We start from the raw sequence: 17,664 nt of genomic DNA on the forward strand, positions 1-17,664 counted from the left end.
ACTGAATCGCCCCGAACTCCAGCTACACTGAATCGCCCCGAACTCCAGCTACACTGAATCGCCCCGAACTCCAGTTACACTGAATCGCCCCGAACTCTAGTTACACTGAATCGCCCTGAACTCTAGTTATACTGAATCGCCCTGAACTCTAGTTACACTGAATCACCTGTGGTTTTCTCAACTCCTTAAGGGGGGCTTCTAGCTTCCATCCTCATCCCCACCCTGCTCACCCCCATAAAGCATACCAGTGAGCGACCTACAGTCTTACTAGCTTAGGGAAAGCGGGGCCGAGACCTGACTTAAAGCCTGGAAAGGGAGAACTACTGTCGCCGTTAGTTGCCGCCGAGTTGGCTCTGACTCCCGGCCGCCTTCTATAACAGAATGATACACTGCCTGCTCGCAGGTCAACTTCAGGATTATTGGTAGTTTGAGCCCATTGTTGTGGCTATTGTGTCAATCCACCTCAGGAAGGATCTACCTCATTTTTTCTGACCCTCTATCAACTATGATGTCCTTTTCCTAATGATGTGTCCAAAGTAAGCAAGCCAAAGTCTTGCCATCCGTGCTCTAAGGAGCACCCTGGTTGCATTTCTTCTGAGACTGATTTGTTCATTCTTTTGGTAGTCCATTATATATTCAATATTCCTCGCCAACACCACAGTCTGGATGTATCAATTCTTCTTCTGTCTTCCTTTTTCCTTATCCAACTGCCACATGCCTATGAGGTTACAGAAAAGACCATGGCTTGGGTCAGTGCACCTTAGCCATGAAAGCGACATCTTTGTTTTAAAAATGTAAACAGGTCTTTTGTAGCAGATTTGCTCCCCCCTCTAAAACAAAACAAAATAAAAATTCATTGCTGTTGAGTCAATTCCGACTCCTAGTGACCCTACAGGACAGAATAGAACTGCCCCATAGGGTTTCCAAGGAGCGGCTGGTGGATTTGAACTGCCAACCTGTTGGTTAGCAGCTGTAGGTCTTCGTAGCTCTTAACAACTGTGCCACCAGGGCTCTGTGAAAGCTTTTGCCAAGTAACCACTTGCTCCCGGCATGGAGGCTGGAATCACCACCCACTCCTGGTCATAACAACAGAGTCTGAGGATGACTCTATACACAGCTGGGGTGGCGGTGGTGTAGAAAGTTCAAAAGGTTCTGCCATGCCCCCACCTCCTGTCTGGAGAAGGAGTGCCCAGTGAAATGTCTTCCTAGCCATTTCACAATCAGTGGGGCTGTGACTGAACAGAAAGGCATTTGCTCACAGAATATTTAACACCCCAATCTCACTACCCGCCCCCTCGCACTGCCATGTTCTCCGTCTCCCTCTCAGATACTCTCTCACCCAACTGGCTGCTTTCTATTTTCCTTCCTGGCCTGTAGTTGCCTCTCTGTCTCTAAATCCTTCAGAGTCCTCTCTGGCACCAGCAGGTCTGACATGCTCCAAACGGGCCCAGGCTAAAGCACTGCAGTCAGACAGCGCTGCTCAAACATGTAACGTTGTCCCTGATATGGTAGCCACAACTCCACCCCAACCCATAAAAAAATGAAGACAGAAAAGAACACCTTTAGTTAGAGGCCAATAATAAAAAGAATGCTCAAGTACAATTGCAGACATTACTTTTCTTTATGGAAAATACAATTAAAAATAAATGACCTATAGATGTCTGCTGTCCCTTGATTAGCACTCACGAAAAGAGAGTGGATTCACTCTGATTTGGAACATCCTCCCCTGCACACCACCCAGTCTTTCTGGTGGTCTCCTTATCATCTGAGAACCTCTGAAAGTGTCCTGATCTCTGCAGAGATTTCAAAGACTTCTAAAGCCAGAACCGACGGCTGTTTCCTTTCTCCAATCCTAACACTTTATATATGTGAATTCTAGCACTTAGAGAATCATATTGTAATTATGTGCTTACAAGTTTTTGTCCCGTCCCCCACTCTAATTACTCAACTGTGAACTCTTTGAGGTCAAAAACTAGGTATTACTATTTTTATGTCACTAGTATAAAAACAGTGCTTGGCAAAAACAATGGATATTTAATAAATGTACTTGGAATGAACATTTTTGAATGGAAATTCCCAAATGTTAACTCTCCTCGTCTATCTGATTCCCATGATTCTTCAAAGGCTTCTCCAATATCTACAGTTCATTGTCTTACTCCCAGTGAGTCACTTCCAAAGAAAACTAATCTCTGACCAGCAAAAGAACAGCCTGGCAAGGAGTACTGCTTGAGGATTCTGGGGTTCAAGGGCTGAGTTTCTATTCTTTCATGATTTCAACCACCATCAACTGATACCTATTGCATGCCAGGAATCAGGCCCTGTGCTGGATCCTGGGAGCACAGAGATACCAAAGAAGCTCCTGGCTTGTAGGGACTCACAGTGGCTGCTGAGCACTCTCCGACCACCCAGCATGTGTACGAACTTGGGTGAGCCCCGCAACTGTCTTCTTGACCACAATCAGTCTGTCTTAGTTACCTAGTGCTGCCATAATGAAAAATACCACAAGTGGGTGGCTTTACAGAACAGGCCTTTACTGTCTCACAGTTTTGGAGACTAGCAGTCCAAGTTCTGGGCATCGGCAAGCACAGGCTCTCTCTCTCTGTGGGCTGTAAGGAAAGATCCTTGTCTCTTTCAGCTTCTGTAGCTGTGCGTTTCTTGGTGTTGACCTGGCTGCTGTCTTCCCTCATGTCTGTGTGTCTCTGTTTTCCCTCTTGTAGCTCCATGGGTGGTGCAAACAGTTTGCTCCTGACTACTAACCTAAGGGCTGGCAGTTTGGGCCCATCCAGCAGTGCTGTGGAAGAAAGGCCTGGTGATCTGCTTCCATAAAGATTACAGCTGAGAAAACCCTACGGAGCAGTTCTACTCTGTAACACATGAGGTTGCCATGAGTCAGAACTGACTCAATGGGAACAGGTTTGGTTTGGTTTTGCGAAGAGACCACTCAGAAGGGATTAGGTTTAGGACCCATCCAACTCTGGGATGATCTCATTAACATAACACAAGACAAACCCTACTAGCAAACAGGTCACATTCACAGGCGCAGGGGTTAGGACTTCAACGTCTCTTGGGGGGGACACAATTCAATATCTACCACTCCTCACTTATAAAATGTGAAATAACATTTTCTGCCTACTTCTGCCAGGATCAAATCAGCTAATGCATTTCCAATTTCACCTGTGCTAGAAGCCGTTTACTTCCCTAAAAAAAAAGTTCAAGCTTAAAGTTTTGATGCTAGTGGAAAGCAAAGAATACTGGGTGCTTATGGCAAGTCTGCAGTGCAGAGCACAGAATGCATTTTCAGGGACCTGTGGGATCAAGTCACAGGGAATGTGGGCAAGCTCAGGATTCATGGGCCTGAACAGATGCCAGCTAGAAGTGGGGCACCTGGAGCTCCAGAAATACCCCTGTCAAAGACACAATCCCTAAACTTAAAATCTGTTCTAGAGTTTACTGCAGGGGGACTGAGGGCTTTCAAAAATAATGAAAACCCTGGAAGAAGGAAACATTCTTGTGCAGGGTGGCGAAGGCTGGGGGAGAGCCTGAGAGCCGATGATGGTGACAGGCAGAGAGATTCTTCTTGTAAGTCCCCAGGGTAAGCTTCAGCACTTTCTTAGCGGAGAGAAAGTAGAAGTTAACATCAGAACCCCAAGAGATCCCGAGTTGTACCCTGTTACTTCCCTAATGAACCCATAGTCACGAGTATGGTCTCTGAGCTCTGTGTGGCTACTGCAACAGATTATTGGGCCCAGCAGAGAAGTAGAGAGTGCTATGGGGTGGGGGTGTCAAAAGGTCGGAGAGTGGAGTTACGTCTGACTACCACCTCAGAGAAGTCAGCTTCGGGCTGATGGAGATGCTTCTCTCTCCCCTGAAGTTAGATGGTGACCACCGACGGCACCAGGTTCCAGTTTGCTGAAATACGATCACGTTTGTTTAATGTTAATACATCATGTACAGTTCAGTCCTTGTCAATCAATTCTTTTCGATGTGTTATTAATGTTAACAGCTAATGCTAACGTTGCAATCTATTCTGAGGAACTTTCAGCTGATACCTGCTTCCTAGAACCTGGTCCAGGACTGGCCTGAGCAGAGAAGCTATTTCTCTTAGCAAAAGGCATTGTTTTCTAATTGTGGTAAATACATATGTAACAAATCATTTGCCTTTTCATTATTTTTCACTTGTACAACTTAGTGACATTAGTGACGTTTACCATGTCGTCCAACCATTACCATTAGCCATTTCCAAGATTTCCCATCACCCTTAACAGCTCAGTGTCCTCTAACAGCGAGTCTACCTTTTCCCTTCCCTTCCTCTCACCCCTTATAACCACTAATAAATGTTGATCTCTATTCACTTGCTGGAAGCCCTGGTGGTACAGTGTTTAAGAGCTACAGTGGCTAACCAAAAGGCTGGCAGTTCGAATCCACTAGCCACTTCTTGGAAACCCTATGGGGCGGTTGCACTTTGTCCTATAGGGTTGCTGTGAGTTGGAATCGACTCCACAGCAACAGGTTTGGTTTTGGCTTGGTTTTATACATTGGCCTATCCTAGATATTTCATATAAGTGAAATCATACAATATTTGTTCCTTTGTGACTGACTTATTTCACGCGGCATGAAGTTTTCTAGGTTCATGTATGTTGTAACATGTATCAGGACATTATTTCTCTTCATGGCTGAGTAGGATTCCATGGTATGTATGTACCACATTCTGCTCATCCATTCATCTCTTGATGGACGTTTAGGTTGTTTCTACCTTTCGGCTACTGTGAACAGTGTTGCAACGAACACCGGTGTACAGGTTTCCATTTACATTCCTGCTTTCAATTCTTTTGGGAATATACTTAGTGGAATTGCTAGACCACATGGCAGCTCTATGTTTAACTTTTTGAGGAATCGCCAAACTGTTTTCAACAGTAGTTGTATCGCAAAAGGCACTTTAACAAGGTCTGCCAGGCCTGGGTGTGACTCCTCAACAAAGACATTGGCAACAGTGAAGCGCCTGGAGAGGTACAGTGTGACTATAATGGAGATGATCTTTCGAAAGGTCTCTTCCTGTCCTTAGTATAGTATGGCTGGTCCTGGGAGGCAAATAAGAGAGGCGGGCATCTTCTACCTCCAGAAAGTCATTGAACATCTGAGGCACAGGTGCTTTTTATACTTTTGCTTTTTATCTTCAAATGATGACAGGCTGTCCAACTGTTGGCTCAGTTTTAAATAAAAGAACGTTTCCTGTTGATTTTCTCTCTTAACTTAAAGGAATCATCAGTTAGGGGCTAAATGAAGAACACTCTTTAGGACAGCAATTTGTTTTCTATGTGTGGCCCCTTATTTCAGCATTTTACTGAAAGATAACATTTCCTGTTTTATTTCTTTTCCCCCTAGAAGCACAGAGCAGATTTGTGGCGTATCTAATATAGCATCTTCTCATATGTTCAGGAGTTATTTTGGTCTTGGTGGTGCAGTGGTTAAGAGCTATGGTTGCTAACCAAAAAAAAAAAAAAAAGGTGCCCGCCCCCACGGGGAGAAGAGCGCCCGCCCCCGTAAGGAGAATGCCCACCCCTACATGATGTCCTTCTCCAGGGACTTGTCCCTTTTGATAACGTGTCCAAAGTATGGGAGACAAAGTCTCGCCATCCTTGCTTCTAAGGAGCATTCTGGCTATATTTCTTCCATTTTGTATTTTATGTACACATAAGTACCTAGAAAATTGTTGTTGAGTCAGCTCCCACTCATGGCGACCTGCGTACAACAGAATGACATGTAGCCCATTTCTGCTTCATCTGCACCATCATCAGTATGCTCCAGTCTATTGTTGCAGCTCCTGTGGCGATCCACCTCACAAGGGTCTCCCTCACCCTCGCTGGCCCTCGGCCTCACCAAATATTGATTAATTGATCCTTCCTGATGACATGCCCAAAGCAAACAAGTCAGATTATGTTTTGTTGTCACCCACAGGTTTTCAAAGGCTAATTTTTAGAAGGAAATTGCCAGGCCTTTCTTCCTCATCTGTCTTAGTCTGGAAGCTCTGCCGAAACCTGTCGGTCACAGGTGACCCTACTGGTATTTGAAATACCAGGGGCATAGCTTCCAGCATCACAGCAACATGCAAGCCACCACAGTATGACAAACTGACAGACGGTAGTTTTGTACATAAAGGGATGGATTTGTGCACAGGAGGGAGAAGGCAAACATACAGCAGGGTTTAGGAGACCTCCTATGTCCCACAAGTATCTTTATTATGAGCCTCGCTACAGAGCTTGAAACAGAGACACTATTCACTTCTTACGGTTAGAGCACTGAGGATCACTGCTAAAACATAAACTCAACCCGGAAAAAGAAATTATAGGGTAGTATTTTTTCCCATTGCTTTTTGATGAATCATAAACTACTATTCAAGTTAGTTTGGAGACATCAGCATACAGCAGCAAGAACAGGACTCAGAACCCTCTTAACGAATGATGACATCTTAGGCAAGACCTGGACAGCTCTTAAGTCCATTTATCTGAAAAACAGGAAAATAGCACTTTTTTCGGCCACCCCTCCTCCCACGCTTATTCTCATTCCTGCTCTGGGCACGAGCTGCCCTCACCCAGCCTCCCCCTGGGCCTCTCCCTCCAACCCCTTCTACTTTCCCTGTGGAACCCCATCTCGTGATGATCAGCTCCCCTATAACTTCAACCCTGCACTGAGTGTTGCCACCTCTCATTGGCTTAGTAGAGACCTGGCTTCTTAAGGCACGTCAGCCTGTGGCAGAGGAGAATCCACTTCCTCGGAGAAGCTTGCCTTGACTCCCACTGGATTCATTTGGTTGCTAAGACCTTAAAGGAATCAATTTCAAAAGAAATATTCACTCAACCACCTTTTATCTACACCAGTTACAAATCTCAGCTGATGGAATTGTTATAAATTGTTTACAGTATATATCCAGATAATTAAGGCAAAACAGTTTCAATTACCGATTCAATTCTTTAGGAATAGGGTTTTTTCCACTGGAGTCCAGCATATGTTTTGTTGTATGTTAAAATTCTTTCCTCAGAGAATAATTATTTAAGCATTAGTATACGAAAGGAAAAGGAAATCTCATATGGTGTCTGAGTGGCACAAATGATTAAGTGCTTGGATAATAACCAAAAGGTTGATGGTGCCTCGGAAGAAAGGACTGCTGATCTACTTCAGAAAGCTCAGCCGTTGAAAACCCTACGGAGCGCAGTTCTCCTCTGACACACGTGGGAGGTCCGTGAGTTGGAAATGCCTTCACATCAGCTGGCTTGGTTTTGGTTTACATATGGTAATGCTGTAATTCTAAGGACTCAGTCACCCGCCGGATACAACACGGCATTACCTGTGGTCCAGACAAGGTAAATATTAGAGCTGAAAGGCCTCAGGTAAGACGGACTGATCCAGCATGCTAACAGGAGGGAAGTGCCAACGTGGGTCGTGGTGGTCTAGGCTGGTAGGTCACCATCCTGAGTCTTCCTCCCTAACGTCCACTCCTGAGTCTGTGCCCATTGCTATGACTGCACAGGTGATGCATGGGGGCAGTTCACTGTCCGTGGACACTCAGTGCCATCAAGGAGAACAGGAAGTGCCACCTTCCTTTTGACTCCTTTGACAGCACAGACTGTCCACTGTTCTAAAGACTTACAAATAGGGTCCAGGTGGCTGGTAGGGTGAGGAGGCCCTCTGGGTGGCTAAAGGAAAGGCAAGCCAGAGGCCCAAGCTATGTTCCGGGGGTGGGGGTGGGGCGCTGTAAGGAACTCCGGACTGACAAGGTGACCTTGGGCAAGCCACATGAATGTTATAGGCATTCAGAAATGAAATTCCTGGGTAAAAGTGCTTGGACATGTAAAAAGCTCATGACACACGTTACTTAAAAGGTTATGCCCATTTAGACTTTACCAGAAACAGATAAGAGTGCCTTTTTCAACTTACCTTTGCCAACGCTGAGTAGGATGATTTAAAAAAAAAAAGCATTACTAGTTTAGTGAGGGAAAAAAAGGCTACTTGAAGCATAAATTTCTATTCCTTTGCTTTCTTAAACAAAAAAAAACCATCCCCACTGGGTCGATTCTGACTCATAGGGACCCTATAGGACAAAGTAGAACTGCCCCTATGTAATTTCCAAGGAGTGGCTGGTGGATTCGAACTGCCAACCTTTTGGTTAGCAGCTGAGCTATTAACCAGTGTGCCACCAAGGCTCCAAAATGTGGAACACTTTTGCTTTCTAGTGAGGTTAAATATATCCCCAGGTATTTGTTGTCTTAGAGATATTTGTTGTTCTAGAGAAGCAAAACCAGTGAAGTGTAAATATATATATATATAGAGAGAGAGAGAGAGAGAGAGACTTATATCAAGGAAATGAATCATGTGGTTGTAGAGGCTGGAATGTCCCAAGTCCATGGGTCAGGCATCAGGCTGGAGGCTTCTCCTAACTCACGCAGCTGCAGCGGCTGACAAATCCTACCTAGATCAGCAGGTAAGACAGCAGGCTGCTGGCTCACAGACTGCAGAGGCTGATGAACCCCAAGATTGGCAGGCAATATGGCAAGCTGCTGGCTCAAGTCCCAAGAACCAGAGGTCAGAAGATGATGAGCTGGATGTAGGATCCAGACTGAGCAAAAGCCAGGGAGCTTTGCTAGAAAGTCCATGTATATTGGATGCAGCCCACACCCCCATGGAAACTACCTTTCAACTGACTGGCTGCTCACAGCAGATCTCATCGTGGAGATGATTACACTGTGTCAGATGTAATCATGGAGGTGATTAAATCATTACATAACGGCCAAACCACTGAGAATCCTGGCCCAGCCAAGCTGACACACAGCCTTAACCACCACATCTGTCAACCTGTGAATGTCCTTAACTCGTAGTAATAACTGTCATTAAGGGATAATACAAGGATATTGGGATATCTGAAATGTGCAGTGGGGTTTATGCCAAAGGAATAGTACGTTGTTTTATAAATTATGGGGGCTTTGTGAATACCAGGAGCCCTGGTGGCACAGTGGTTAAGAGCTCAGCTGCTAACCAAAAGGTCGGCAGTTCGAATCCACCAGCCGCTCCTTGGAAACCCTGTGGGGCAGTTCTACCCATAGGGTCACTATGAGTTGGTATCGACTCGACGGCAACAGGTTTGGTTTTTCGGTTTGTGAATACCAAGTAATAAATGATCAAACAGAAGTAAAGGATATTGAATTCTAAGTGAAATGAAATGAAGCTTTAAGTTTTTTCAGAATAACCGAAGCAAATGCCTCAGGCATAATGAGGAGTTGTTACGATTTCAGTCCTAAGGGTAATTTTTTTCTCTTATTTCTTGAAAACAATCTCCTAAACTGGTATGTAATAAAGGTAATAGTATAAAATGATGAAAATCAGAAAGAACAATTTTTATAATGAACCAAAGATTTAGAAAGCCGATTTGTTCCCAAGGAAATAAGGAAAACTCTGCAAAGTGTTGTTTCCTGCAGAAAGCCTTAACTTACAACTACTTTATGTCCTCATTTACAAGGTCTGACTGAATCTACATAATAAATTGTCTGTAAGATAAATATATATATAGTAAAAAATGAAAACGTGAGTGATTCAGTAGTATTCTGTTTGCTATGTAACTTCCAAAATAAGCAATCCGTCATTCATTGTATAATAAATTCATCTGATTGTTAATCTCTCCAAGTTAAACAATTTAAACAAACACTGACAAGATAAATACATATTAACGCAAAATATATAAAGCAAAAGAACTAATGAAGAACTATGTGATCATAATTATAGCCAAGATGGATAAACGAGAATTTTCATTTAAAATTACTTACTGAACTAAATAAGCAGAATATGCTGCAACACGTAGAATCATTTTCACCAGTGAGAGAACTGGGATGGAAAACGAGAAGGTGGAAGTTACAGATCCACCATCTTGTTTACCATCACTTGACACTATCGGAGTCCTCTCCCGGTGAACCCCACATTTCCAATCTGAGTCACCCACTTAGAACCACAGCATACACAGGCCCAGGTGCCTGATACAGTCCTTCAGCTCTGACAGCATTTGTTAATACTGTTGTATGAATGTCCATCCTCTACTCCTAGCTCCTTAATTTTTTGTGAATAAAAGTATTCACAAAGATTATTTACCATTATAATTATCGACGGCCCCCATAAAATCTCAAAAAGCATACGCACGGGTAGCTACTAGACATCACACCAATGCAACAAAATGTGATTCACTTACATCAGGAAAGGAAAAGTACATGATGGGCAGCAGGGAGTGAGATACGGGCCTGAAAGCGTCCTCAAAAAAGTGGTCACATAATCTCACAGAGCTGCTATCAACCACTCTGTTGAGGTTACTTAATTAAAAAAAAAGTGCTCTTCATGGAACCTGGCATCTACAATGTTTTAAAAACACAATGGCTTGAATATGGAAGGATGCTGCAAAGGCTAATGTCTAAGATAAATCAATTCTAACCTAATGCGGGAATTTCAGATCAAATGAAGGGCTGAGAAGCAGAGGGCAGAGAGAACTTCAGAACAAAATGCTCCACACTGCCACCCTCCTGCACTACACTCCCGTGCCTGCCAGGGCGGAATCTGTATTTACAGCCTAAAAGACTGTTACAAACTATTTTTCTGTTTCAAAAAATTGGGCAGGTTTTAAAAGTTGTTATTCATTTGAAATTTCCGGTACTTCATTCCAGTCAAAACATGCCTTAAACGCTTCCCATGATGAATCTGACTGTGACTATTACATAACTCTGAAGGATTATACAGCTTGTAACTATATAAATAAAATAAACTCCTTAAAAAAATGTGAACGTGATCAAGGTATAATGTAAAAGACCATCAGCTGACAGGCCATATGTCTGAAGTATTTTGATCCAAGACACACTGCTCTATCAAATTGGGTCTTAGAGAACTTCCAGGATACCAAATCCTGCCACATGGCTCGTGGGTTTCTTGCCTGGACAGATTCCTGGTGATTGGTTTGAATAATATGAAAATAAGGGAACAAGCCCAACCTCTCTATCTTTTCCAATTTGAGTCAGCAATAATCCCAAGATCCCAGGAGACATCCCACAAGACATCATTTGAGATCAAGACTGTAAACTTGCAGCCTTCCCCACAGCATCCCTTTTCTGCCAGCTCTGACTGAACAAGCTTGGATGGCTTCTGTCTGCGCCAGATGCTCTGAGTGAGGTCAGTCTTTAAAATAAACGGAACAAATGCACACCAGCTTTCTGGGGGCCTTCAGGTATCCTTCTACGAAGGGTCCTTTATTCTGATGTTCTGCTTCCCAGACTCAGGTAGCTGTCATGCTGTTCTGACAGGGACGTGACACAAAGTTAAGTGGGATTACCTAAGCCTCCTGCTTCCTCAGAAAGTTGCTAGAAATGTGGAATGGAAATTAAAGAAGCAACCTTAGCAGCCATTTGCTGCTCCCTTTTTACAACTTATTTTTAATATCTAGCAAGAGTTATTAAACACATTTCCTTGAGACAGCCTGGTACAATGGAAACAGCACCGACTGGAATCAGAAGACTTGGCTTTTGAGGCCTGGTTCTTTCATTTCCAAGCGATGTGATTTTGAGGTAATGTAGTACACTCACCCTTCGCTTAGCGACGAATTCATTATCCGACAGTTTGCATTTATGACAACAGTAGAAAATCTACTATCCAGCTATTTTGCACATTAACAACGTACATCTGGCAGTAACGAACACTGAGGTGTGAGGTGAAAGGAGAAGAAACTGACAATCTACCCTCCTCGTGTGTGCTATGGGCAGCTGAGTGTGGCTGGAGAAAAGCGTACAAGGAGCTGACTGGAAGCGTACAAACTCATGACAAGTTACTAGAACTTTGCTCAAAAGCTTAGATCTCCAACTCCTCTAATTATAATGTCAAGCCTACTCTGATCTCCCCAATATCCAACTCTTGTTCTCAGCCCTTGATCTTATCTCAACTTTGCTAAGAAGGGGAAAGCACGAGATGAACCTCTTTTCATCTATCACTCCCAAACACACAGTCATCTACAACTAAAGTCTCCTCCTTCCCTTCTGTTGCCACAGAACTTCTAGCAAGATGCCATGTGTCTGGGATGGGTTCTTTGCCCTGGAAGTCACATACAGGAGCTGTCAACAAACCACTTCTTGTTTCAGCTGATGTCTCCGGGTTGCTGTGTTTTTTGCAACTCACAGACCGATTGCTTGGCAACTGCAAGGTGTTTAAGCAGCTGTCCCATTAATTACACAGTTCTAAGGGAAAATGCCGGGGCTTGATGTGTCAAATGAGATCAGTGAATAAGTAAACAGGCAAGGCGGAGGAGAGAGAAGAAATGAAGGGAAAGATGCAGGCAGGTGCTCCTGAGTATAGGCTGTCAGGAACCAGCCAGGCTCAGTTCTGCTCCCTGGAATAGAGGCCTTATGGAAGGATGCAAGACATGCCAATCACACGGTGCTCTGCAATGCTAGTATCAGCAAAGATTTAATCATTCCAAGTAACAAATACCAGACACAGGCTTACCAAACTCATCAATTTCCAAATGCTCAATGTATTAAAATACAAAGAAACAAAAAATGACCTGTCAGCCACTGAGGGAGAACGTGAACACGTCCCCCTGTGAAACTCCGAGCTCTGTAGTCGTTGCTTTCACATGGAATCATTAAGTTCCCTTCCACAGGATGACTTCTTTTTACCTTTCACAGTACTGCTTTTAGATCTTATCCTCCATGAGCTGTCTCCAATTCCGTGATAAAGAGCCAGTGACTCCTTGCTCAGTCAATGGAAGAACTGGTTAGGGCATGCATCCCTGTATACCAGGATCAACACTCACACACCCAGTAACCCCCTAAGCGTCTTATCCCCAAGCAGTCTGCCCAATTCACCATCATGTTTCCACATCCAGCATAATTCCTAAGAATTCAACAATGTGGAATGAACAAATGAAGGTCGAGCACCAGATGAGAAATGTCTAAAGGATAGATGAAGCATGCAGGGAGCTTTAGTTTCAATTCTAAGACTGCCCGTACCTCTCCTTCCCACTCACACCCAGGTGCTTCCTTGTAGCCCCCTCTCATCCTCTCTTGGAAGGTCAGTAGGTGACCAACATCCCACCTCAGTGATCTCTTTACTGCAGATAATACTCTGTTCTGGTCAATCAACCACACCTAGTCCTACCTGGCTGAAGAAAGCGGCAGGTGCTTCCAGCTGAGACCCCACGAGATTCCTGGCCACTCACCTGGCTTGCTGGCAGACACAGCAGATCCAGACCTTCTCTTGCTTCTTGTAGGAGCAACAGCTCTTGCAGACATTGAACTTGCAATCCCCACAGCGGCGCTTGGTGTTGACAAGGAAGGTGAAGGGGGAGCAGCAGCGCATGCAGCAGTGCTCCACGAACTTCTGGTGCTTGGAGAGGATGCTGCACTTGCTGCCTTCCTCATCCAGCTTCTGCTTCATCTCACTGGGCGTGAGGGGCGAGGAGGAGAGAAAGAGCACATCAGGTCAGGGGCTCCTGGTACTCACCCTGACCCTCCCAGAGGCCAAGCTGACTTGGAGGACCTTCCTATGGCAAAACTCGGGAAGCTCAATTGTTGGACATAATATCCAGAGAGGAACTGCAATGGTGGATTAATTTTGTGTACTTCTAAAAACCATATGTTCTGTGAGGAAGCATGGCAAACCTTATTTTTATTTCAGGGACTAGACTGAGGTACAGATTGTTACAGAACTAAGCACATCCTTGGAAAACAAAACCCTTAACTTAGTTAATGCCTTTTCAAAGGAGCAGAGATCATTTATGTTAAAACATTAATCCTCAAAACAGCCCTGCTGGGAATATGACAAATGCTGTCCTGGCCCTATTTAACATCCCTGGAAACAAAGCACCCAGGGATTTTAAAAGCTTTCAAATCAATCTGAGTCAATATAGATTCTGTGGGTGATGGGCATGTCCTAGGCACTGGGGACTCAGAGCTGGATAAAAGACCATTCCCCTTCTTCCTAGGAGCTCATGGACATACCGAGCACAGCCAGCTGCGTTAACACGAAGCACAAAGTTCCTACACTTCGCTCTGCACTCAGTGAGAAGGAAACCCTGAGAGAGAAGATATATCCCAGAGACCCAGTTACCTGGGGAGAAACTAACTGGAAGTAACCAAGTTGCTCTGAATTGGCAAGTTCGAGTTGTCATTTTTTCTGCTACCACACAAAAGTAATAGCAACATTATTTTTTTTCCAGTTTGTGATTATGCCATTCATACGGGACGCATCCATGAAGTATGTGGCAAACATTTTCTTTGAGTCTGCACTTGTCTTTAAATTTTGCTTACAGTGTCTTTCATCATCTAGAAATGTTTGGTTTTTCTATACAGGCAGTCCCTTGATTACGAACAACTTCCACTCCTAAATCTGTCCTGAAGTCGAATTTGTACATAAGTCAAAACAGTCAGGCATGGTTTGTATCTAACATCAGTTAGTCAAATGTCTGTCTTAGTATATAGTATGTAGTGTATCTTTCTATGCATAAAAAACATTAAGGAAACATTTCCAGACACAATAAAAGATACAGTAATAAAAATAATGCTCTGATGCATCACAAAGTGGCAGCCGTGTGTCATTAGGAACCACTGCGTGTCCCTCAACGTTTTCATCTAATAGGCTGTACTGGAGTTCGTTCGTGACCACAGGTTCCACATTAAGTTGGACGTTTGTAACCTTGGGACTGCCTCTAGTTCAGTCTGTCAGTTTTTTCTTTCATGGCTTCTGGGTTTTGAATCTTGCTTAGGAAGGCCGAAACAGTTTGTATACATACTCCAATAGCTCCCGTTAAAAAAAAAAAAGGAAAAAAGCTAAACAGAAACTTCCTTCAGTACTATGTCCTCATTTAGTGACCATTCTATGTATACCTCTCCTCCCTCGTAAAGCTAAAATTCTTGAAAGAACTGTCCCTGCTGCTCTGTGTCCCTTCTTCCCATTCACTCCTGGGCCCACCCATCTGGCTTCTGTTCCTTTTTATTAAAGGAAACAGAAGTTCCGCTCAAGCTCCCTACTGACTTCCATGTTGCTAAATCTGAAGAGAACCTTCTAGTCCTCATCCTAGTCAATCATTCCCCCAATCTCAAAACACTGTTCGCTTCCCCATGACACCATATTACCCTTGTTTTCCCCATTCCTTCTCTGACTCCTTTGCAAACTCATCCTCCTAGTTAGGGTCTTTGAATGTTAGACACATTTTTAAAGGCACGATACAAATATTTCTTCACTGGTGAAGATTACTTTCAACATTTCATGCCAACCTTTTACTGAATATTAGGTTGCTTGAGGCATGGCCATTATGTAATTAGAGGAGGTGGTCCTCTCTCCACCCCATTTCTCCCCAAGCGTTAGCAAACCACTTCTGTGTTCACCTAAACGGCCGAGTCTCAAGGCGTGGCGGGTGATGGACGTTTAACACCACGGTGTAAGGGTATGTGAAGGTGATGCGAGGGGATCCTAGCTTCAGACAAAACAGCAAACAGCTTTAAGTAGAGCACTAGCCTTCAGAGCAGCTCACGTCCCTCAGCCATCTCTGCCTTTGGGATTCTTCACAAGACCCTGTCACTGGCTGTGTGCTGCCTTATCTCTGCCCATCGTGACCCTCTCCCGCCCTCTCTCCTCTCTTTCCAGGGCCCTCCAAGGCCCTCATCAGAGGAAAATTCTCAAAATCCAAGACCTAAATGGTATACAACAGCTACATAAATAGGAATTGCCCTTGACCGACACAGCAGGCATTAGGGTAAATTAATCAGGACACAGTTAAGCAAAAGGGGAACAATTACAACTATGTGAAATTCTATTACTCAGAGTTCCCAGGGTTACATATCTGTCCTCTTGCCTCTTTCTCTCTCTCTCTCTCGTGCTGTATTTAAAAAAGGGCCCCAACTGTACATACTGTCTTGATTTTGAAGTCTAAGGAACTGTCTATTTTTATTTAGGTTTTCAAGTGTGTTGGCATAAAGTAGTTCACAATTTCTCTCATGATTTTAATATTTGCGCTATGTCTGTAATTATGACCCCCTTTTCATTTGGAGGAATCCCTGGGTGTCACGAACGGTTAAGTTCTCAGATGCTAGTCCAAAGGTCAGTGGTTCGAACCTACCCAGGGGTGCCTTGACAGAAAGGCCTGCAGATCTGCTTCCAAAAGGTCAGCCATGAAAACTCCGTGGAGCACAGTGCTGCTATGAAACACATGGAGTTGCCATGAGTCAGAGATGACTCGAAGGCAACTGGTTGTGTTTTTTTCTTTTGGAATATTGTTTATTTGAACCTTAGCTTCCTCCTACCCCCTTGATCAGTCTGTTCAGAGGTTTATTTCAGTAATTTTAATAAAATCTTGATGATTCTCTACATTGTTTCTTTGTTTTCCGTTTCAATCAAGTCCTGTCTTATATTTATTACTTCTTCCTTCTACTTGTTTTAGTTCGGTCTCTTCTTTTTTTTTTAACTTTTAAAATAAACTTTTAAAACTAAATTTTTAAAGTCTGTATTTAAGGCTATAAAACTCTCTCAACTTATCACTTGAGCTGCACCCTGACGAGTTTTGAGTTAGCATTTTTATTGCCATGTAGTCTTATGTATTTTATAATTCTCAGGTTTCAATTTTCCACATTTTATTTATTTTACATTTTGATCCGAGAACAGGGTTTGGGAGACATTAATCCTTTGGCATTTGTTGAGACTTGCATCACAGCCTAGTACATGATCCATTTTTGTAAATGTCCCATGTGTGTTTGAAAAGAATGTCTATTCTCTGCCCATTGAGAACAAGACACTAAAAGCTCCCATTGTAATTGCCGATTTGTCCATTTCTCTTCAATTCTGTTAACTTTTACTTTATGTCTTTTAAGATGATAGTGGTAGGTGTTCCTAACTGTTGTTGTAAGTTGCCGTTGAGTTGATTCTGACTCACAGTGACCCCATATGAGCAGTTACGCAATGACGTAATTTGGCAGTTAAGTTCCTGTAAGCCTCAGTTTCTTTATTTGAAAACAAAGGCTATCAGAAGCTCCCTGACAGGTGTGTTACCAAAGTAAATGAGAAAATCTACGAACATTGCCCAGCAGGTGCGTAGGAAGTAAAAGCAATTCCACAGGGGTCTGGTATTATTTCAGTTCAAATCAGCCAAGTTTCTGCTCCACATCAGGTGCTCAGAAAAGGCTCACACCTCCACGTTGAATCTTATGGAATATTTGGTCAAAAGCCATTTGTCAGGAATTTAGCCATATCAGGTCAGTCGACTAGGTAATTTGATTGAAAGGATAGTTTGGTTAAACATAAATATTTCCAATCACATTTTTTTTTTTGAGGATTGGTGGGTTTTTTTTTGTTTTGTTTTGTTTTTTTTGTCCCCCAGTGTGCTGAGGTGGTTACAATCCTTTCTGTATCTTGAAACACTTTGCTAGTTTTTCTTTCTTTTTGTTTCAACATTTCCTATAAGAAGAAGAATGCGATGGAAAAATCTGAGGTCACCAAAGAGAGCCAAGGTTTCTATTTAATGTGTTCAGCCTATTATCTATGAAGGACCGTACAATCACAATTCAGAGAAAAGGACTTGAATGCACATGTCTATAAACCACCTCTCTGGAACTGACTGAAATAAGCAAAAAAAAAAAAAAGAAGAAGAAGATAAGAAAC

The 17,664-nt window shown here is 43.3% G+C and overlaps 1 protein-coding gene across 1 annotated transcript in view; it reads right to left on the reverse strand.

The window, feature by feature from the left end:
• The window catches only part of MYRIP (myosin VIIA and Rab interacting protein), a 194,283-nt gene extending 178,110 nt beyond the window's left edge, over nucleotides 1–16,173 (reverse strand). Inside the window, exons 1-3 of the mRNA XM_004377307.2 lie at nucleotides 16,130–16,173; nucleotides 14,013–14,086; nucleotides 13,232–13,453 (exon numbers count right to left, since the gene is read on the reverse strand). Of these exons, the coding sequence (XP_004377364.1) occupies nucleotides 13,232–13,449 (218 nt within the window). The 5' untranslated portion in view covers nucleotides 13,450–13,453; nucleotides 14,013–14,086; nucleotides 16,130–16,173. The remainder of the gene's footprint in view (nucleotides 1–13,231; nucleotides 13,454–14,012; nucleotides 14,087–16,129) is intronic.
• Nucleotides 16,174–17,664: the final 1,491 nt, after the last annotated feature.

The sequence above is a fragment of the Trichechus manatus genome, unplaced genomic scaffold (genome assembly GCF_000243295.1).
Source record: "Trichechus manatus latirostris isolate Lorelei unplaced genomic scaffold, TriManLat1.0 scaffold00049, whole genome shotgun sequence".
NCBI lineage: Eukaryota > Metazoa > Chordata > Mammalia > Sirenia > Trichechidae > Trichechus > Trichechus manatus.